The 24,340-nt window shown below is 33.3% G+C and overlaps 2 protein-coding genes across 2 annotated transcripts; one reads left to right on the forward strand and one right to left on the reverse strand.

The window, feature by feature from the left end:
* Nucleotides 1–1,281: 1,281 nt before the first annotated feature.
* LOC108206399 (ACT domain-containing protein ACR8) lies at nucleotides 1,282–4,290 on the reverse strand. The gene is made up of 7 exons (XM_017376681.2): nucleotides 4,031–4,290; nucleotides 3,591–3,636; nucleotides 3,382–3,496; nucleotides 3,032–3,099; nucleotides 2,365–2,937; nucleotides 2,096–2,200; nucleotides 1,282–1,955 (listed from the first exon to the last, which is right to left on the reverse strand). The coding sequence occupies exons 1-7, from the start codon at nucleotides 4,090–4,092 to the stop codon at nucleotides 1,590–1,592; spliced, it is 1,335 nt and encodes a 444-aa protein (XP_017232170.1). The 5' UTR covers nucleotides 4,093–4,290; the 3' UTR covers nucleotides 1,282–1,589.
* A 17,474-nt stretch (nucleotides 4,291–21,764) lies between these two features.
* Nucleotides 21,765–24,049, forward strand: LOC108207388 (subtilisin-like protease). The gene has a single exon (XM_017377839.2). It carries the CDS (start codon nucleotides 21,770–21,772, stop codon nucleotides 23,990–23,992), a length of 2,223 nt encoding a protein of 740 aa, XP_017233328.1. The 5' UTR covers nucleotides 21,765–21,769; the 3' UTR covers nucleotides 23,993–24,049.
* Nucleotides 24,050–24,340: the final 291 nt, after the last annotated feature.

Below are 24,340 nucleotides of genomic sequence, written 5' to 3' on the forward strand. Positions count from 1 at the left end.
AGTCCTACAAAATTAACGATCAGACCTGCGTAAATTATCTGCAAAACAAAACAGGGTTAACGACAAAAGTGGAATATTCGCCTAGGATTTTCGATAAACAATGTATAATCTTCATTGACCAAAATTTTAACTTAGTCTCTTGATGTTGTTTCCCATTTCCTCTGCGCCGTTGTTTCTTATGACTACTTCACAGCAAACTATCAGCTGGCAGTAACAGTGATTTTTTTGAAGGTATAGACCATAGAGATGCATTAATCGTGATTAACAATTTACATAATTCAAGAATTAACGTAAACGTCAAATATTTTTTATACAGTACTATATTTCATAAGTATGAATAAAAGCATACTCAGATAGCTCTGTTTTAAGGTCTGTCATTTTCTTTGCTTCCTTTCCCGTAACTGTGCTTCACTTCATTGTCCCCTTGTATATACATGGAGCGAAAGACACTTGGTAGTCTTCCAATATTAATAGTAATATTCAATTTTAATATCATGTAAATTAGTTTATAAAATTAAAAAAAATTATTAATGAATTTTGAAATTGCTATCCAGTCTGGATTGTGTCAAACTTCTGATCTGAGTCCTTCAAAAACATGTTGAATATAATATGATTCTCATAAGTCCTCCACCCAATATAAATTGATCAATTAACATGATATTAAAATTCAAGTCTGAACTCTAATAGTGTGTTGAGTGAAACATAACCACTGCCCAAAAACAACCCAAAAATAGCCAATCCTGTATCCGTTGACTTGTTGCATATGTAATACAGGTGTCTATGAAGAAAACTAGTGAATAAGAACAAGATTTCCACCCAAGATCTTGCTTTATGCTAATTATGTCGGTCTAAATCAAGGATTAGAAACCAGTGTCAATAGTTTTGGTGAAGGCACTTGCATATAAGCCTCTGTCTTGCTGGAACTGTGTGATACCAGATGCTTGCTCAGTTCATACAAGTATTGATTCTCTATAGACAGTGGTGGAAAGCAGGACATGTTTGAACAAATATCTAGATTCCTATAAGTCTTTTAGAATCGTGTCCACAACTCATTTCTTATGTTACATCGAACATTTGAACTTTTTAAAGAGTTCAACTTCCAGTTTTTCGCCTACCAGTGCCAACCAAACAATATCACCAATTCCGAAATTCAACTGCTTTGTATTCGATGAATACAAAGTTCAGGATACATGGAACCCAACCCCTACATGTATATCGACCAAACACACTCTAATTATGCTACACAATAGTGGTGAAACACACACACACACACACACGTCGGGATCAAGAAGAGAAGGAATGCTAAAATTGGCTAATTGAATATATACAAGCTGCAATTAAATATTTGCCAATACCTACGGTATCTCGATACCATTCTCCCTACTTTCCATCCACCATTTTAATTTCTTCACATCCAACCAATATAATCTAAGTCTATCTTTGTACCATGTATATCCCTACCTATTAAACTACTGGCCAAACCCAACAAAATAAAATAGCTACCTGTAATATGTACAGATGTACCCATGCCCATGGTCCAACCTTGAAGCTAAGTATGTGCATTCTTTACACCCTGTCTTGTCCTCCATTCAAGAATAAGATCCTATCAATCCCAAATTGTATAGATTCCTTTTCACTAAACTTCCAAGTGATTCCAAAACTGCCCCACCAACACCTGCTGCGGCTTCATCATCCCTTTCTCCCTTCTCATTATATGTCAGTGGAAGTTCCTTCACTCTCAACTTGTCGAATCCAATTTCGCGTCTAACGGCTTCAATGGTTTTTGCATCCACTGGATTGCCAACAGCATCGGTCACATAGAATACATTCTGAGCAGTGTCCAATGTAGTGGCTATCTCAGCCCTAGTCACATTAAGACTATTTTCACGAAAGGTTCGCATCACATCTGCTAGTAGTCCTGCCTTGTCATCTGCCAATAGCTCCAATTGCAGTCCCTGTATGAATCAACTAAGCTAATCAGTTAAGACCCCATCAGACACTAAAATGTCCTATAATTTAGAAATGACACTTGAATGATAAAATTTATTCCAAAAAGGTAGACCGCATAGTTTTAGTATAACTCACAGAACATTACCTCAGATGCCCTTCTCTCAATTGCAGCTCGTAAACAGAGAATTACACGTTGCTTTTCCGCTTCTGAACTAATAGGGTTACCATCTATATGTCTAATGAAGAACTCCTGAGAACATATTTAGACACAATTTAATGCATCAGTTGTCAGAAGTCATTATTTATTCTCTTCTGCTGCTAAGTAAATAAAATATATAAAACACAGAGGATGAAAAAAGGAGATTATGCTACATAAGTATTTGCAAAAAGACTTGAATAAGCTGAAGTATATACCATATTTGCTCGGTCGAATGCTGTCTTGACAGTTGCATGGAAGACAACATACTCCATGTCAGTCAAAGTGCACACAACATCAAATAGAAGCTTGGCTCTATCCTTGCAATGAATATTTATACCAGAGTAGCCACGCTCTGAACAATTTTGAACAGATACAATAGGGGAATCACCATTAGTCCTGATTATTGGCCTTCTTTCATAATCACGGTCAGCAAACATCATTTGGTGAAGCCTTCTCTCTGTATGAGTAACCGCTAAAGAAACCACAGTTTTAGCACTTCTAATATCATTATCCCCTTCAAGAACATTCCTCAACCGTGTCACAATTCTGTCAATTTTTTGCTTATCCTCAATTGGGTACCCTGACTCACAATCCTTAACATAGATGAGAGATGCAATTCGGCCATTATGTGTCCACACCTTAGACTCAACCACGTTAACTTGCAAATCAGACAATACGGCAAAAACCTCTGAAAGTAAACCAACTCTATCATTTCCTGTCAATTCCAATGCTGTCAAACCATCAACACACTTTGATGGTGTCTGCAATTGATGAACTGTACCAAGAGACTATAACAAACAAACAGATAACTCAAGTCAACATAAATATAAGTTAAATAAAATTTAAATAGAAAACAAGTTGAAGTTCAGAGTTAATATTAACCTTTTCAATGTGGCTAATGACACCTTCATCAGTTAACTTTTTACCATCCAGATCAGTAACATGAAAAACTGTAGCATCACCAAAAACAAATAAAACGGCCTTATTTTCAGCTCCAAAATAAATACATCATTAAGAGTGGCAATATCAAACACGACCTAGGACCTCACTCGATTCACATTGATAATGATTCTACGACTCAACTAACCCGGCTATGATCCAAAATAAGTTGTTCGTTAAAAAATTCCCTATAAACTCATTCTATCATTTTTAAAAACTCGCCCATAATCCAAAACTGCCACCCTAACAACATGCACTAAAAGGACGATAAGTTAGCGTGCCACGGAAATTACCATCCATGAACCATCTTCCATCAGACGAAACATACGCCTTTTTAATCGACAAGTTGAAATCCGTTAAAACCTGAACTGCCTCTAGAAGAATCCCATGTTTTCTAGCACTGTCAATCTGTACACACCAAACTCAACATTAGTCCACCAAGAAATTCAAACGAAACACAAAAGTCTAGTCAAACAAGCTTTCAAAGAAATTAGTAGCTCACCATAACGCGTGTAGCGTTGGAACAACCAGCATTATCAACAATGACCCTGTACCAAAATTAAAACACAAACAAGTCAAACTTTCTGGAAACATCAAAAAAAACATTCAATTGCATAGTAAAAAATTCAAAGTCGGTGAGACTTGAATTAGTCCAAGTAAAACATTCAAGATCACAAAAAATTAATAACTAATTACCCAAGATTAGTGTAACAGATTAGTAGTACTAATCACTGTTTAACTATAAACCAACATGCCAACACGATAATTTTTACTGCAGTAAATTGCTGTAAAATCATACAGTCCATGTAAAACTTCAAGAGATCAAAAGGGTGTTGCAGAATCATCAAAACCAAGATGAACAAAACCAAAATATTCAAAAATTCAAAAATTAAAAAAAAAACCCAAGAAATTCAAAAAATATAAAAAAAAAGAAAAGAAAACCTGGGTGTGGTCATTCTGATGACAAGCTTTTCATATTCATCCAAATAAGAAGGCCAGGCCATATGAATATTTGTATGTAAATGAACTTGTTCTCTCTCTCTAGGATGAAAATCACTGTTTCTCTCTCTAGAATATCACACTCTGCTCCTCTGTCTCTCAAGACACGCCTTGTTTGTTTACTCTCTCTAGTATTTTGATTTTGGGTCTAGCTATATATACACACACTAAATATTATGCATACATATATGGTGGATGTGTATAGACTATGCGTACATTATTCACACGCCTTATCTTATTTCCAACTTTCTATTTTTATTATCGATGATTTATTAATGGAGAAGATTCTTTTTTATTAGCCGACCATTAGAGGATAAATACCGATTTCATTAATTCATAGTTCGTCATCCTGAAATAACTTTTCTTTATTCTAGATTCATTATTATATTTAATTAATCTAATTATTTAGCAGATTGATTTATTTATATTATAATGATTGGTGTTTATTATACTACAGTATAAACTTGGAAAGTACAATTTCATTTAAAATTCATCTGAATTGTTTGATGATAGATATTATAAACGTCTCGTTTACTACCATATTAATATTTGAAATTATCAGATTTTATATGAGAGCATGTGTGATGCACAAATTTTAGTAAAAAAAATTAAAATATATTATAAATAAAACTTATAAAAAATCAAAAATTAAATAATATCCACACAAATTTTTTTTTACAATAAATGTGTACCAGCACCGAAACTGATTTTTTTTTCCCTCTTTATTTCTTGACTCTGGCAGTTAAGGTTTTCCAAAAACTTCTCACCATAATTTGAGACTTCAACATATTCATATAAATAGACAAATTTATAATCTAAAATCCAATAATATTATTCTCATAATTACTCCAACATAAATCTCATAATAATACATAATATTTATTCAAACTATAATGTCTCTAGAGCACTTACACCAACATAAACAATATTTCATAATCTTTTGCATCAAAAGGGGAGTCATTTGATTTCTAATTGATTAACTTAACACTTCATACCTTTTTATCCACCTGAAACACCTCAATGGAATGGAGTTTGTAAGTAGAGAAATCATATCTTGTTGGAGATAGTGCGATCGACGATGAGTGTGACGGATCTTCCAGTAAGTTATTGATACTATGCTCTAGAGATGGCTACATGTACACAAAATCGAGTTCCAACTAAAATGATTCCCAAGACAACATATGAGATATGGAGTGTAAAACGTTATAAAACGTCTCTCATGAAAGTACTGGGATGTGATGTGTTTGTGAAACGCTTGGTCTCTAATAAGCTAGAACCGAAATCAGATAAATGTTATTTTGTGGGATATCATGATGAAAACAAAGAGTATCATTACTATAATCTTACTGAGAATAAAGTGTTTGTTGCTCGAACCGTTGTATTTCTTGAAAGTTAGAGCTACTTTCTAAGAAAAGTAATGGGAGGACTATAGATCTCGATGAAGATCGAGATTTACAAAATAAAATTGAACTAAAATTGGAAGGTGAGCAGGATGTACATCAAAATATTGAGAATAATCTTGTTTCGGATACATAGGTTATTCGTGGATCTAGTAGAATTTGGCATGAAGCAGAAAGATATGACGGTCTTCTCTTGACTTAAGCAGGTGATATGATACTTATAGATAATGATAAGTCTCTAACCTACAAAGATATCATGAACACTCCAGATATCAAGAGATCGCTGGAGGTCATGAAATCTGATATGGATTCCATATATGAAAATCTAGTATGGACATTGGTTAATTTACCCGAGAGAGATGAATCTATAGGATGCAAAGGTATTCAAAAAGAAAATTGACATGGATGGAAATGTTCAGACATGTAATACTCGACTAATTGCAAAAGGTTTTAAGCAAATTCATGATTCTGACTATGATGAAACTCTCTCACTAATTGCTATGATTAAATGCATCAATATTTTGCTAGCAATAGCTATTTACTGTGACTATAAAATCTAGCAGATGAATGTCAAAATCATTTTCTTGAATGGAAGCCTAGAAGAGGATGTGTGTATGACACAACCTGAAGATTTTGTCGATCCGAGATTTACTCAGATGGTCTGTAAGTTGCGTAGATCTACATACGGATTAAAGCAAGCCTCAAGGAGGTAAAATATTCGTTTTAATGAAACAGTCAAAGAGTTTGGCTTTCTTCAAAATGCTGATGAGCCCTATGTTTACAAGAATGTTACTGGGAGTCACGTGACATTTCTAGTACAACATGTGGATGACATATTATTAGTGGCGAATGACATACCTTTCTACAGGCTGTTAAATCCTGGTTGATAAATAGTTTCTCGATGAAGACTTAGGCAATTGGACCTATATACTAGGATTTTAGAATCTGTAGAATAGATCAAGAAGATTGATCAACCTAAGTCAGAATATATACATTAATAAAATATTGCATCATTTTGGGATGCAAGATACAAAAATAAGATACGTCCAAGTGTCTCATGGGATAGTGATCTCAAAGGAAGACTGCCCAAAATTATAGATTATATGGGCCGAATGAGTATATAGTTCAGTTCTGCTTTAACAATAGGTTCTATTATGTATGCAATGATATTTACTCGTCTTGGTGTCTCGTATTCTTTAAACATGAAGAGCAAATACCAGTCTTCTCCAGACAGGTCACTAGACAGCGGTCAAGAATATTCTTAAATATCTTAAAGGATTAAAGACTCATTCCGGGTGTATGCATGAGATGAAAACCAGGTCGTAAAGGGTTACACTGATGCGGGTTTTCAGACATCAGAGATAATTCAGTATCTCAGGCAAGTTTTGTGTTTTGCTTAAGTGGAGGTGTTGTTAGTTGGAAGAGTTCCAAGTAAGAAACAGTAGCTAATTCTACAATGGAAACTGAATATATTGATGCTAGTGAAGCAGCCTAAGAGACTGTTTGGATTTAGAAATTCATAACGAAACTTGGTATGGTTCCATCGATCACAGATCTAGTTGATCTTTATTACGATAAAATAGAGCCATTGTGCATGCTAAAGAACCAAGGTCCCATTCCCGTGCAAAGCATATACTTGAGGGATATCACCTTCTTTGAGAGATTAATGAGAAAGGAGATATACATATATGTAAAGTGCATATTGGTCATCACGTTATAGACCCACTGACTTAGGCTTTGTCGCAGCAGAAGAACAAAGGTCACGCTATTTCCATGAGTATATGATACATGGGTGATTGGCTCCAGTACAAGTGGGAGATTGTAAATGTGTGTTTCCTAGAGACAACACTAGATTATGTTTTTTTGTTAAAACTTAAAAGACATATGATTATTAACAACATTGTTCTATTAATTGTTTCTTATAAATTATTATATGTTTATATACCGTGATATAAATGTTAGATTAATAAATATTTTTGAAATATTATATGCATTATATATCTTTAAGTACATGACTTAGAAATCAAACTATGAGAATAGAATTGATATTCCTAAAGGTCCCTAGTCGAGTATTATTATTAAAGAAAAATAATAATGCATAAAGACTAGTATGTTTGTAACAAATGATCACATCTCATTGATCATAGGTATAGTGATACTCATACTTAATGATATTCGAATTTACTAATATTAATCATGAAATTCAGTTATAAAATAATTAAATGATACTTAATTATAATACATAGAGGAATTTCGGATTAATAATAACTCATATGTGGCGCCCTCCAAACCCGGGTCAGAAGTTTGGGGTCCACATCTTAACATAAACCTGTAATTAATGATATAATATATACAGTGACCCTTAACTGTCCACTATGAGGGTATCCAGGTGGACGTGAAGGTCCAGCTACATGTGGGGGTGTAAGAGCTCTGGGTGAAGATACTGGTACAACTCCAGGACGGGGTGGAAGTCCCTCAACTGTCGACTCTGAATGATCAGAATGAACCGGGGTACTGGGGCCTGACATACCTGATAGTCTGAGAATCAACATACACAAACACGTATGAGCATCTGCCTCCACTACTAACATCAACCCTAAATCTATTACGAATAATCCTCAACCTCTCAACGTTCTATCTACCTATCACTCATTTCTAATCCTAAACTTCTACCCAACCTAACAATCTAGGCTTGTTTCATTGACTTAAAACCTGTGGCTCTGATACCAACCTGTGGCGCCCTCCAAACCCGGGTCAGAAGTTTGGGGTCCACATCTTAACATAAACCTGTAATTAATGATATAATATATACAGTGACCCTTAACTGTCCATGGATCGCAACAGGTTAAAGTATAAAACAAGCCACAACACAACTTTAATTATTACAAACCCAAATCCCAAAATATAAACTTAAATCTTACAAGCTTACACGTCATTTGTGTCTCGTTATTTAAACTAATACATATATCAAAAGTCAAGTGCTGCCGATAGCTCTCTCCATCTCTCAGCCTGGAATCCTGGCCTTACCACTAGCCTGAGGATCATCGTTACCAACCTTCTCTGCTTTCACTGGAAAGAACATAGAGTATCGCAAGAGTGAGCTGACAAGCTCAGCAAGTATAATAATATCCATTTAAACATTTATCAAAAGATGATGGAAATCAATATTTAATAGAATCAATCTCAATGTCAAAGTTTCTTTTTAGAGTTTCAATTAGAATTGGATATTAAATTTTATTTTTAAAAACCAAAGGTTAGGCTGCTGATCAGTCAGACACTAACCCCGAGCAGGCCCCGCCATGCTCGTTTACTGGATCCAAGGCACAAATTGGCCTAAAGTGACCACTCATCTGGTCTGACCATTCATTTGGTCCATTTAAGAAAAACTATCCAATTCCATTATGAATCAGAATAAGCAACAATAAAATTCAATAAACCGAATCATTAATAATATGATTAAAGTTTGAAGCAGAAACAGAATACAATGCAGAAGCATCTTCAAAATATTCCAAAATAAGAATCAGGAATAATTCCACGAGTCAAGGAATCAGATATAGCATATCTGAATTTCAAGTGTAACAATAATCATGGTTTGTATGAATGAAGGTTTCTGGTTTTATTAAAGGATTCACATGTCAAAGGGTGTTTTCAAATCCACAGGAGTTAGGTTATTGAAAAGGAATAAACAATTGTGGGGTGTATAGTATTCCAAGTATGATTGACTTCCAGTCAATTGGTTTGGATATCGAAGGTGTGTCAAAACATTGAAATGTGGTGTGTATGGTATTTATTTAAAAATCTCAGGGTTTGAAGGTTTACAATTGGATAAAGTTTCAAAATAGGTATCAAAGGATCAAGTTAATGGCTCAAGAATCAATGAATGAATAGTCCAAGTGGTAGTCAAGAATCTGGTTGATTGGTTCAAGAATCAATAAATCAAACAGTTCATGATATGGCTCAATAAGTGTCATGAGTGAATTAGAAAGCTCACAAAGCAATTACATCAAGGATCATATATATAATTGAAGGAAAGTATCAAGGAAACTTGCCTTATACTGACGATTTCAAATTTCAATAGCTCCTGCTCGATATACTATTCTATATCCACTTGCTTTCCCCTTTATTACGCCTCGCTTCTCTGCTAATCATCACAACTAATTATCAATATGTGATCTCATACTATTCTCATCATCCTTTATTCGAAACGAGTTTCTATCTACCCTTCGTTTCACCCAAATCCGATTTACGGATCAAAAGATATGTCAAAAATAATTTATATCAATCACGTAAACACATAATATATCCATCAGATAGCACATAGCACATATCACATAAAATATTTAATAAAATATATTTTTCAAAAGAGGTTTGAAGTCAAACGGACTTTCCTGGTATTTATTATGAATTTTTAAACATTTTTCAGAATTAAAACGGGTCAAAGAATCATTTTATAAATAAATAATCCATTTTTGGATACTCGAAATCAAGTCCGAAATCATTTGAAATCAATTAACGAGCTTCAATCATATTTTAAAATAATATTTTAAAGCTCGAAACTATTTTTCGGAATTTTAAAATATTATTTTAAAATATGATTGAAGCTCGTTAATTGATTTCAAATGATTTCGGACTTGATTTCGAGTATCCAAAAATGGATTATTTATTTATAAAATGATTCTTTGACCCGTTTTAATTCTGAAAAATGTTTAAAAATTCATAATAAATACCAGGAAAGTCCGTTTGACTTCAAACCTCTTTTGAAAAATATATTTTATTAAATATTTTATGTGATATGTGCTATGTGCTATCTGATGGATATGTTATGTGTTTACGTGATTGATATAAATTATTTTTGACATATCTTTTGATCCGTAAATCGGATTTGGGTGAAACGAAGGGTAGATAGAAACTCGTTTCGAATAAAGGATGATGAGAATAGTATGAGATCACATATTGATAATTAGTTGTGATGATTAGCAGAGAAGCGAGGCGTAATAAAGGGGAAAGCAAGTGGATATAGAATAGTATATCGAGCAGGAGCTATTGAAATTTGAAATCGTCAGTATAAGGCAAGTTTCCTTGATACTTTCCTTCAATTATATATATGATCCTTGATGTAATTGCTTTGTGAGCTTTCTAATTCACTCATGACACTTATTGAGCCATATCATGAACTGTTTGATTTATTGATTCTTGAACCAATCAACCAGATTCTTGAACTACCACTTGGACTATTCATTCATTGATTCTTGAGCCATTAACTTGATCCTTTGATACCTATTTTGAAACTTTATCCAATTGTAAACCTTCAAACCCTGAGATTTTTAAATAAATACCATACACACCACATTTCAATGTTTTGACACACCTTCGATATCCAAACCAATTGACTGGAAGTCAATCATACTTGGAATACTATACACCCCACAATTGTTTATTCCTTTTCAATAACCTAACTCCTGTGGATTTGAAAACACCCTTTGACATGTGAATCCTTTAATAAAACCAGAAACCTTCATTCATACAAACCATGATTATTGTTACACTTGAAATTCAGATATGCTATATCTGATTCCTTGACTCGTGGAATTATTCCTGATTCTTATTTTGGAATATTTTGAAGATGCTTCTGCATTGTATTCTGTTTCTGCTTCAAACTTTAATCATATTATTAATGATTCGGTTTATTGAATTTTATTGTTGCTTATTCTGATTCATAATGGAATTGGATAGTTTTTCTTAAATGGACCAAATGAATGGTCAGACCAGATGAGTGGTCACTTTAGGCCAATGTGTGCCTTGGATCCAGTAAACGAGCATGGCGGGGCCTGCTCGGGGTTAGTGTCTGACTGATCAGCAGCCTAACCTTTGGTTTTTAAAAATAAAATTTAATATCCAATTCTAATTGAAACTCTAAAAAGAAACTTTGACATTGAGATTGATTCTATTAAATATTGATTTCCATCATCTTTTGATAAATGTTTAAATGGATATTATTATACTTGCTGAGCTTGTCAGCTCACTCTTGCGATACTCTATGTTCTTTCCAGTGAAAGCAGAGAAGGTTGGTAACGATGATCCTCAGGCTAGTGGTAAGGCCAGGATTCCAGGCTGAGAGATGGAGAGAGCTATCGGCAGCACTTGACTTTTGATATATGTATTAGTTTAAATAACGAGACACAAATGACGTGTAAGCTTGTAAGATTTAAGTTTATATTTTGGGATTTGGGTTTGTAATAATTAAAGTTGTGTTGTGGCTTGTTTTATACTTTAACCTGTTGCGATCAATGGACAGTTAAGGGTCACTGTATATATTATATCATTAATTACAGGTTTATGTTAAGATGTGGACCCCAAACTTCTGACCCGGGTTTGGAGGGCGCCACATCATACTTAATAAAAACTCCTAATATTTTATATCACGTTGATACTGAATTGTTCATAATATATAACATCAGACAACAAGCGAATATTTAAGTAATTCTCAATCAAAATGAGAAAAATAAATAAATATACTTCAAATAAATAGTCCTAATATGGACAACACCCCAACAGTGTAGTACTAAATAAGAGAATTGAGATGTGTTTTTTGACAGTTGTATTCTATAATATGAAATCCAGAAACTCTATAAACTTGACAAATCGTGTGTGCCACTTCTCGTAATTAATTAAATACGTTAAATAATAATAAATTAATGCATAATTTATTCAAATCAACATCTGTCAAATCAAATCATGATATTATTCATATATTAACTGAATTAATTATCTGAGCTTAATGCCAGTGGAATCATAAATTAGTAAAACTAGTTTAATTTTATTCGATCCAAATTTTTGCTTTATTCGTGCCCAAATCAGACACATAAAAAGGTCAAAAATTTGTGAATATTTTTAAAAAATCTAAAATCCACGACGACTTCGTGATCGTGTAGGAATGTTAGAACGCACCCAACACACTTGCACGCGTAGAAGATACACAACATATAGATAAAACAAATAAACAAGTCAAACGTGTGTTATATAAAGGTTAGGGAAGCCTTTTATATTTTCTATGTAGTATTTAAGAGACTTAAGAGCTGAGTTTATATTTTCATTCTAGAGAAGAGACCAATTTCAGACAATCATATTCCATCCATCTCTCGATTATATTGTCTAATCAAAAGTGTCTCAAAAAGCTCTCAAGTCTGCTAAAAATATCATTAATCGTCCTCTCAAGACTATTAAAAACATCATTCATCGCGCACGCAACAATCGCATACTCAAAATGATTTGACAATGTAGGGTTATATTCTTTTTTTCAAACAAATAATAGTATGAATATTCTCATTCTTATTTTTATGCAAGTAAAACATGAAAATAAAGAGATGATTTATTTTCAAAAAATTCATATCTAACTGTTACTTTAAAATATTTATGCATTTAGTTTGTAGAATTAAATAAATTTAGAACTTATATATTTCTCCAATATATAAGGGAGGAAAACAAAATAAGGGAAATACTATATCAAGAGCAAAGTTTTTATATTCAGAATAAACAAGCATGAAAAGATAAAACTGACCCCGTGCATACACAACAGCAAAAGAAAAAACAATGTGAGAGATAATTTTGTCTTTTCATTTTTCCATTTTTTTAGCTCTAAATATAAAAATTTGTTCTGGATATAACATTTTCCTAAAATAAATAGAGGTTACTGCACTTTGTAACCCCACACTTTGGCAGATTAGCAAATCAAACCCCACACTTTGAAACGTGACAGTTTGTAACCCTAAGTTTCATTTAGTTTTCGGTTTGTAACCCTAGCCCACACATCCGTTAAAAACAGCCGTTAACTTTAACTGTTTGAGAGATAACAGCGTGTATATTAGTTTCTAACAGCCACTTTACTTCACGTGACCCCTCAAAATTTATGTATCATATTTAAAAATTATTTATGAACACTCACAACGATGTAAAACAATTTAAAATAATCTTTAAAATACGTATTTAGATTTAGAATCTGAAATTTTATTTATTTATACATAAATGATGTAACTTATTTTAAAATTTTAAAATAAATACATATTTTAAAAAATTATTTGTAATTTAATATATATTATTGTGTGTGTTCAGAAATAATTTTAAAATATTAATACATAAATTTTGAGAAGTCACAGGAGGTAAAGTAGCTGTTGGAAACTAATATATACACTGTTACCTCTCAAACAGTTAAAGTTAACGGTTGTTTTTAACGGATGTGTGGGCCAGGTTACAAACCGAAAGCTAAATGAAACTTAGGATTACAAACTATCACGTTTTAAAGTTTGGGATATGATTTGCTAATCAGCCAAAGTTTGAGATTACAAAGTGCAATAATCTCAGATAAATAATACAAGTCCTATATTTCATGCAAATATAGTCGTCCTCTCCGAAGAAAAAGAACAAGGTATGGTCGTGGTTTGGCCTGCAAAGCTAGTTAGTTAAATGAGACGGGTGGTGAAGGCAAAGAAGGAACCAAGAAAAAGTTGGTTATTTGCCCAAATCTTCAAGTCAACTAGTCGTGCGTACGGTGGGGGCTGCTCCACGTTGAATGTCCTTTGCTTCGTCTCGACTCATTCTAATTAGATGGATAGATTTCTCGAAGCTACGTGGATTGGGTCATGATTCATCAAGGGGTAATGTAAAGTAAAAGCTTTCTAGGCCTGTGTGACGCGGCGCCGACCCAAATTATCATAGGCCCACACTGCCACACCAGAAAGTTCACGGCTGGTTTCATTGTTTCTTGATGAGATAAAACAAAATTATGTGAAAAATTAATTCAAAATATGATAACATCTAAAACATAGTCCATTTTATAATAAAATGGAGTTTGATTTTCTTTATGGGCCTGGACTCGATAGACAAAGTTGATATTTTTACTTTTCTTGAATTAAAGTTTAAAGAATATAATATGTATGATGCATAATTTTATTAATATTAGTAAATACACTTATATTATTTCAATGATTAAGTTTCCAACGTGAATGTTTTGATATTAATATACTACCTTTTTACCTCTCATTCCTCTAAAAAAAAATTCATTGTTTGACACGTATTTTAAAGCGCATACAAAACATAGTTTCATAATTTGTTTTGAAAAATTTCTTTTTCGCATAAAATTTTAGATAATAAATTTTTATTCAAAAAAATCAAAATTCGAATAATTTGTCAAACTATATTTAATGAGAGCGTTAGAACACATGTCAGAAATATAAACAATTGAGGGGATGGGGAGTATACAAGTCCTTTCAGGTCAAGACAAAGTTTGAGTAAAAACACATACAACTCTGATCATCTTGTTTATATATGCTTTTCAAACTATTATATTTTAGTTTACTGTAAGAATTTGCTTTACTATTGTTGTTTATGATAAGAATTTTATATTAATGTAATTTTAATTTCATTATTCTCTCGTTCCACCCCCATCATCTTAAATATTTGTATGCTCCCTCGTCCCTCTCCAAGTTTAGTCTGTCAAATTAATACGAAAGATTTGAACTACAGAACAGTGCGACATTACTCAGATGTGGACCGTGTAATGTTGGATTCGAATGCACGAGTATTTTAATATGGTGAAATTTTTATTTCAATATTAATACGAAATTAAAGATATTAACGATAAAAAATGTGTGTTGGCAAACATGATAATGACAAATAGAAAAAATATTAAGAGACCGACGGAGTATCATTTACTAATTTAAGTGGACGTAAGTTGTGTACATATTATATGTTATCTTCTATGCATGTGTAAGAATTTTTGCAACTTCTTAAAATTACACATCATCAGTGTCGTAAAAAGTGGAAATCGGACTTAATCGGTGAAGTCACGAAATAAAGATTAATCGGAGATTAATTGTATTGATCGGAGACTAATCAAATGATTAATAAAATAATCCGATATTTAATCAGTTCAGCGAGTTAAGGAACATAGATTTTATTGATGATTAATCATCAATTTTTAGAACAGAGCACATAATTCGATGCATGGAGCTACTAAGGATGTGCATGGTGCAGTTTGCACCTACAACCGCAACCGGAATCATAAAATACAATTTCTAAAATTGAAAAGCGAAACCGAACCAAATATCATGGTGCAGTTTGGTTAATAAAATGAGCGGTGGTTTTTGGATGCCGATGTCTTTAAAAAAATTTACAATAAATACGCCAAAAATAGTAATGTCTCCATTACATCAATCATCAGGAAAATACGGAACTATTGATTGATATAATGAGTAAAAGATTGATTGATCATTGATATAATAAATAAAATAAATGTCACAAAATTATCTCTTCAACTCTCGACAAAATGGAGAACATAATGCAGTAAACGTTGTTTCAACCGGACCATAAGTAGTAATCAGAGCAAAGAGCTAGACCAAACATCAAACATGTATAGTCTCCGGGAGAACTCTCATATTTTTAAATTAATGAACCTGCTCGGAGAAATTTGAACACCTTACAACAGAAAGATGTCGGAAGAATACACATGGTAAATTATAATAGATATAATTTATATATTATATTTAAACATATAAAATAAATAAATAAATAAATATAAATATAGTTGCTGTTCGGTTTGGTTTCTATTCGATTTTAAAATTCTTAAAAACACAAATCAAAACCAAAATATCGATGCGGTTTTGTTTTGGTTCGATTTTTGTTTGGTACGATTTCATACGATTTTTGCAGTTTTTGATGCGACTTTAATTTTCGATTCGGTTTCTACTCATCGTCAACTATTTCGTATATCTATCTGCATAGCCTCACAACTTCCGGTATACTACACATCCATACAAATTGGTATCATAAGCTGTGCACACAGCCGTTACCAAACTTCATTCATTTCGAGAGGTACAGAAAACCTTTTGGGCCGCTACGTAACTGCGTGGGCTGGACCTGCAGCTGGACTCAGGTGAGCTAAAGCCCGGGTGTAATTTTGAAAAGAAATCTTTTTATCATTAACGTTTTTTTTTTTTTTTTTTTTTTCTTGGAAACACTTTTTATCATTAACGTTGTTCTCTGGATGACTCTGGCCCTGTTTATTATTCGAGAAAGCATTTTACAGTTTGGACTCTTCATAATATTTGGACCAATATTTACGCACGGATAGGCAACAAGTCCAAACCCTTTGTTTTATTTATTGAATATCCTCTCTCTTATACGACAAAACACGTAAGGATATATTCTAATTAATTAATTATCTTTTATATTAATTATCTATATGTTTATCTAAATTTATTTTAAACACGCTAATTCCTCAATACGTATTTTAGTTGTAATTCATAAATATTTTCATTAGTTTAATAATTTTTTCTTCGTATAGAAAAAGCTGAACATTATTTTATGCCCAGCTGATGTATTTGAGTTAGCAAAAAATTACTCCCTCCGTCCCTTCCATTTCTTTACAGTTTCTTTTTTGGGTGTCTCATCCAATTCTTTATATTTCAAAACTTACCAAAAATAGTCAATGAGTTTCACCATTTCTCGACTTTTCTTTCCTTTTCACACTACTTTTACTCCACTATTTTCTTTTTATACATTAAAAATCAATGTGTCCCACCACTTCACCCACTTTTCTTTCTCTTTTCCACTATTTTATTCATATTTCTTAACCTCCGTGCCCAACCCATTCGATAAGAAATGGGAGGGACGGAGGGAGTAACATCTTTCATATATTTGAAAGGTCTTATACTCGTCATTAGTTATTTTCAACTACAATTTAATTAAGTATAAAATTTAAATATAATTTTTATTAATAATTTTAATAACCAGAATGAAGTCTTATTTCATTAATACAAGTGGTTGTTTATATAATGTTACTATATATGCTATTAGAAAAGAAAAGAAAAGGTACATATACTCCCTCTGTCCCTCTCATTTATTTACAGTTACTATTTTGGTATGTCCCTCTCATTTTTTTACGTTACTATAAATAGTAAGTTTTTCTCATCATTACACCCACTATCTTCCCCTACTATCTCATATTTAACAATAAAAACTACTATTACACCCACTACTTTCCTCCACTATCTCAAATCTATTATTAAATATTGATAGGTCTCACCACCAGGGGCGGTTTTTGAGGCGTGCAAGGTGGGCGACGGCACAGGGCCTCAAAACTATAGGGGCCTCAAAATTTAGAAATCAATGTTTTATTTAATAAAATTAAATTTCAAAAATGAAATTGAAAATTAAAAATTATATATTTATTTTAATTCTGTTTATTTATAGATAAATAATTACATAATCTAATAGATTAGTTTATTATGTCTATTTGCATTTTAAATCTTTTATGTTGTATCTTTACTTTTTATATAATAATTTCTCTTTTATTAAATGTTTTCATAATGTTTTTTACATATGATATTTTTTCATATGTACTATAAATTTCATTCTTTTCAATGACATATAGATATATCTCATATAAATTCATATTAATTTTGTTTAAAATATTAAAATTACTATTATTTAATAACATTATTTATCTTATTTTAAGTGTCATGTTTTAATTTTATAAAAAAATAATATTTTTATTATTTATTTATTTTTATAATATACATATTTTTTATTATTATTTGAGGCCTAATTCATATTATAGCACAGGGTCCCAAAATTCTCCCAGACGGCCCTGCTCACCACTTTACTCACTTTTCATCTAACTTTACTCATTTTTATACATTGTCTTAGTCTCTATGTCCCCCTAAACAATTGAGGGGGACGGATGGAGTAATATACCAGTAAAATTTTCAGCAATAAAATTTAAAGCACGTTGACAGATAATTGTTCTTAGTGGAGGTAAAATTCATTCTATCACTTCCATTAATAATCTAGTCTACCCACTTGAATCTAGTCTACCCACTTGATTTAGAAATTAGACTTACCATACCACGAGTTTACAAAATGTAAAAAAGTTAGAAATTAGACTTACCATGAGTTTACAAAATGTAAAGGTGTTGTTTTATAATATGTTTATGAACAGTTGTTAGAGTTGATAAAACCTTCTTTCCCATGCAAGTTTGTTATGAGTTAAGTCCTGAACTCCTGATGCATCATCTTATCTGTAAATCCTCTTCTAGATCTTTTCCAGGGAGACCCGTTTTCTCAGGATTATGATTTAATCATTTGTGACGGAATATATGTAAGCATTAGTTTAAAATGATACATAAATAACTCAATGCCAGAGGAGGTGAAAGGTATATTGTAACATCCCGACTTTTCGGAATATTAAAAACTAATTTCACAACATAAATAATATAATTACTTAAATCAAAATACTCAAATAATATATAAGTCAAAGCAGCGGTCAAACCCAATAATCAAAAGTCATAAACTTAGAGACGCAGCTCCATAAATCCAAAACCAATACTAATAAATTCGTCAAATTACTCTTAATAAACACTAAGTCTTTATTCACTAATCCAAACAATCACGAAGCACAAAAATCCACAAGCCTCATTCTTATTCTCAAAATCTTTCCACATAAAAGAACCTGAAATATAGAAAAACGGATGAGCTACACAGCCCAGCAAGTAACAATTTGACCAACAATTAATCTCGAAATCAGTGGGTGTTTTTATAAAACATTGTTCCTCAAAACAATAATAATTTTTAAAACACTTGTAAAAGCAAATCCAACCCACAGTTTATATTGTAAAAGCAAACAGAATTTAAAACAGGATCGAAATAAAAATCTTATAAATACCACAGTCTTGCTCTACGGCCACACTTTCCCAGTGACCGGGATCTTATTCTTATTATTTTGCCACACTTACCCAGTGACTGGGATCTAAAGTTCAATAATCACGCGCCCTTAATAGGTATCTGAAGTTGCACACTTGTGCGCCTACTAAGGGTATCTAAGGCTAGTTCCGGAACTATAGCGTAGACTACAACGGGTTCGAAACGTAGAGACTGGGTCTTCAAAGATTCTCATATCTTATATCTTATAAATTCGAAACAAAATTCTTATATCTTATAACAAAAATCTAAAATTCACAAAATCAAAATATCTTTTCGAAAATAAAAGTAAGTCAAAAAGTACTTACCTCAAAGTCGACACTTAAAATCCGAAATTAATAACACGAACAAAACCTATACATTTAATTAATAAACAAAACATAATTAACATATAGTACTCCTTAAACAATCAAGAGCAAGGCACATAACAAGTCTTAACAAGATATAAACTTTAACAACTAATAACAATTAACACAATTCCATTTATCGAATAAGATAAATAACATGCATGCTGTTGCAAATCTCAATATTAACCAAAGATAGATTCTGAATATGAGAAAATAGTCAACTGGAGAATTAAAGTAAATTCAACAAGGATTTCAGAATGACCAGATTCATAACAAACCAGATAACAAATTAGTTATGATTTTTAGAAGTTCATGTAACAGAGCAGAATTTTACTCAGGAGCAGTTTACATTCAAAGCAGATTTTCACGAAGCAAACAAACTGATATCAATTAGACTATAACTAAACACTTAAAGATCATTCTCAGAGGTTTCAGAATTGGTAAAAATCACAATTTTATGGCAAATAACGAGGGAGATATGAATTTTTAAACACGGAACAACTCAGCAGAAAAGTATAAACAGTCCTGAATCTTTGTAAGTCAGTTTAGACAACTAAATAAATTTAAACAACAAATGGGTATTACTGATAATGAAATATTATATCTCAAGCTTTCTAGATTGGTATCATGAGTAAGTTTTCGACGTACGATCAATTTATAGCGAATTTTTGAACATGGGAAAAAAGTTTCGCGACTAAGAACTGAAGGGTAACAAAGAATGTGATTTTAAGCATAGATACACTGCTACTTTCGAAATACGTTCTGAGACAAAAGTTGTAGGTATCGAAGAGAGCTTTTCAGAATGTCCAGAATCAACAAAATCCGATCAATTTTCAATTTACTACGATTTTTACAACCCAACTGATTCACAGAAAATACTATATACGAATTTCAGCATCAACAATTAAGCAAACAAGATCTATCTACATCAAATACACATGACAAGGAGCAATAAATCAAAAACTCAAGTCAACATATACGCGCAAAGATCGAAGAGAAAGAAAACATACCCGTCCACGTAAATTGCTGTACGACTTATTCGGATTCTAAAGAGATTCTTATATAGCACATAAAAGTTAATCGTAAATAGGAAGTTCCAAACTTGGATCACAATTTTCTCCACCTCATAAACCAATTTCCAAATATAAGACTTCTCAAGAAGATTTCGATTTTCGATAATATTTCTACGCTTCTTTCCATAAAGAATTCTTTCTATTTTATTATTCAAACAACTAACACAAAAATAAATTTTAGAAGCTTCCAATTAATGCTAATATCTAATTATATAAATACAAACAATTTAAATCTAAAATCTAACTCATAATAACAATACTAATTAAATAGAAATATTTAAATAAATAAATAAAATTACAGGATTTTACATATATTCTGCAATAACTTCTAGTTTTAGTACAATTTTTGTTTCTTCAGCAATATTTTGGCTGCTGGAATAATAATGCAAGATGTAAAAGGAACATATAATTAAGTTCATCCATTTTAAGACACCACTTAGTTATGAAAGTGTACCCGATTACACTAAAGCAACAAAACAAGTTCTCGGCATGGATAGCTCAAATGGCGGGTTTAACCCTAAGCAATCGAAAACGCAACTGTTATATTTACCCATATTTCATCTTTCATGTTGCATAGGGAGGAATGAAGTACGACAGTAAAACTTCATTGCAGTAATAAACTGCACTGCCGTACATGTAGTCTGCATCACCATTCCATACGAATACTACAAGATCGTTTGATTATCACATAAAAGAACAGATAATTGATGTTGAAAATCGTCTTTGCACTGCCGAACATGTAGTCTGCATCACCATAAATTACATATAAGTATATCTTTATGGCGAAGTCGGTGTTAGTCGGTTGAAAGAAAACAAGAACCAGCAATTACAAAATTGAGTCAAGAAGAAAGAATTAGAAAAATAGATACAAAATTAGCCGCATAAGCGATTCTATGGACTTTTCATATCAATAAACTATGTTTTTGAGGCGACACAGCCGTCCTCAAAGCTAAACTTAAAATCACTATGATCCAATCATGTTGAGGAATACAAATACTTCCTGCCAATAAAATTAATAACAATGATACCAGACTCAACCAACCTGGTAGTACTATAAATACTACATTGTTACTGTAATTTACCAGAATAGAAGTGCAGGACTAAATGAAGATGGCTATGGTTTTGTTTTTCACTTTACTTTGCCTTTCAAGCCTATTGTGTCCAGCCATTTCCCAGCCAAACCTTAGTTCAAGGACTTACATTGTCCATGTAAATGTGCCTGATACCATGGTTCTGTCTGATTCCAAAAACTTCGACAAGTACTACCGGTCATTTTTGCCACTAAGAACATCGAGTTTGGACCTGCAGCCACGGATGGTCCACACTTATCGTAAAGTTGTCAGAGGCTTTGCTGCAAGATTATCACCCATGGAGGCTAAGGCAATAGAGAAGATGCAAGGAGTCTTATCCATTAGGCAACAGAATGTTTTTTCTTTACACACAACTCATAGTCCCAATTTTTTGGGATTGCACCAGAACTTGGGATTCTGGGAAGGCTCAAATTATGGTAAAGGGGTGATTATTGGCGTTCTGGACACTGGGATCGCAGATGGTGACCATCCTTCGTTTAGTGACGAAGGGGTGCCACCTCCCCCGGCTAAGTGGAAAGGAGTTTGTGAATTTAATGGCACGACATGCAATAACAAGTTGATTGGTGCCAGAAATTTTGTTGCAGGACAATCTGGCCCGCCTGTCGATGTGGAGGGCCATGGAAGTCACACGGCTAGTACTGCAGCTGGCAACTTTGTGAAGGGTGCCAATGCTTTTGGCATGGCTAATGGTACTGCTGCTGGCATGGCACCTCTTGCTCATTTAGCTATATACAAAGTTTGTTCTCCAGAGGACTGTGCTGAAAGTGATGTATTGGCTGCAATGGATGCGGCTGTTGAGGATGGTGTTGATATTCTTTCGCTATCATTAGGACTAGAGCCAAATACCTCTTTTTATGCTGATAGTGTTGCTGTGGGAGCATATGGTGCAATTCAGAATGGTGTTTTTGTGAGTTGCTCAGCAGGAAATTCTGGTCCAGTGAATTCTACTTTGTCGAATGAGGCTCCATGGATTCTCACTGTTGGAGCTAGCACGGTTGATAGAAGCTTAAAAGCAACTGCCCTTCTTGGGAACAAGGATGAATTAGATGGTGAGTCGGTCTTTCAGCCTAGAGATTTCCCCCAAACTTTGCTGCCACTTGTTTTTCCTGGCTCCAGCGGTGATCAAAATGCTACATGGTGTGCTGAAGGTTCACTGGACAACATGGACGTTAAAGGAAAAGTAGTTTTTTGTGAACGTGGCGGTGATATAGCAAGAATCACCAAAGGACAGACCGTGAAAGATGCTGGTGGTGCTGCAATGATACTAATGAATGAAGAGGCAAATGGAGACACTACAATAGCTGATTCTCATGTTCTTCCAGCAACACATGTGAGCTTTTCTGCTGGAGTGTCAATCAAGAACTATATTAGTTCAACATCATCACCTGTGGCCACAATCTTATTCAAAGGAACTGTGATTGGAGGAGATTCGGCCCCTGCAGTTGCCTCGTTTTCATCCAGAGGGCCTAGTAATGCAAGCCCTGGAATCCTAAAACCTGACATCATAGGCCCTGGTGTCAGCATTCTTGCAGCATGGCCTTTCTCTGTTGATAACACAACAAATACAAAAGCAACGTTTGATATACTTTCTGGCACATCAATGTCATGTCCTCACCTTAGTGGCATTGCTGCTTTGATAAAAAGTGCACATCCAACTTGGTCACCAGCTGCCATTAAGTCCGCCATCATGACAACAGCTGATCAGCTCAACCTAAAAAACGCGCCTTTCATTGATCAGACAGGCTCTCCTGCTGACATCTTTGCTGTTGGTGCAGGCCATGTGAACCCTTCTAAAGCCAGTGATCCTGGACTTGTCTACGACAATCAGCCTTCTGATTACATTCCATACTTGTGCGGATTAGGCTACACTGATGATCAAGTTGGAATCATTGTAAACAGGATCATTAGCTGCGCTAATGAAACTGGTATCCAGGAAGCTGAGTTAAACTACCCTTCTTTCTCTATTGCATTAGGCTCCTCTGCAGTCGAGTACTCAAGAGTTGTGACAAACGTTGGCAGTGCTGATTCGTCCTACACTTTAAAAATTGTTTTCCCACCTGGTGTTATAGTAAGCGTAACTCCATCCAGACTTGAGTTTTCTGAGGTGAACCAACAGCTAACATATAGAGTGAAGTTTAGCCGTTCAGGTGATGTTTCACAGACTCCATTTGTTCAAGGATCTCTACAGTGGATGTCTGCTAAACATGTAGTAAGAAGCCCAATCTCTGTTAAGTTTACTTAGACGCTTTGCAGGTCTTAAAACATGGTTCTTTCTTAAATACACTTCCATATTATATGAACGGCAATAGCCAAACTGTTACATACATCATATATGAAGTACATGCGTCTTCACTTTGTTGGATGTGTAACTAGGCACTGCTCCGTGCAAAAAAGTAACGTAATTAAGAATCTGCTTGGATGAGTAGTATTCATCTTCTCTCTATATTAATATATGTATATACAGTTTTTCAGTTCTTGTTGATATTATAGAACTCCAAATAGAATAACACATGAAAGGGAAAAGTGGAGGGAAGGAGTTACTTCATATACTACTGCACAAAATGAAATGAAACTTGACATCTTATCTATA

The sequence above is a fragment of the Daucus carota genome, chromosome 2 (genome assembly GCF_001625215.2).
Source record: "Daucus carota subsp. sativus chromosome 2, DH1 v3.0, whole genome shotgun sequence".
Classification (NCBI taxonomy): domain Eukaryota; kingdom Viridiplantae; phylum Streptophyta; class Magnoliopsida; order Apiales; family Apiaceae; genus Daucus; species Daucus carota.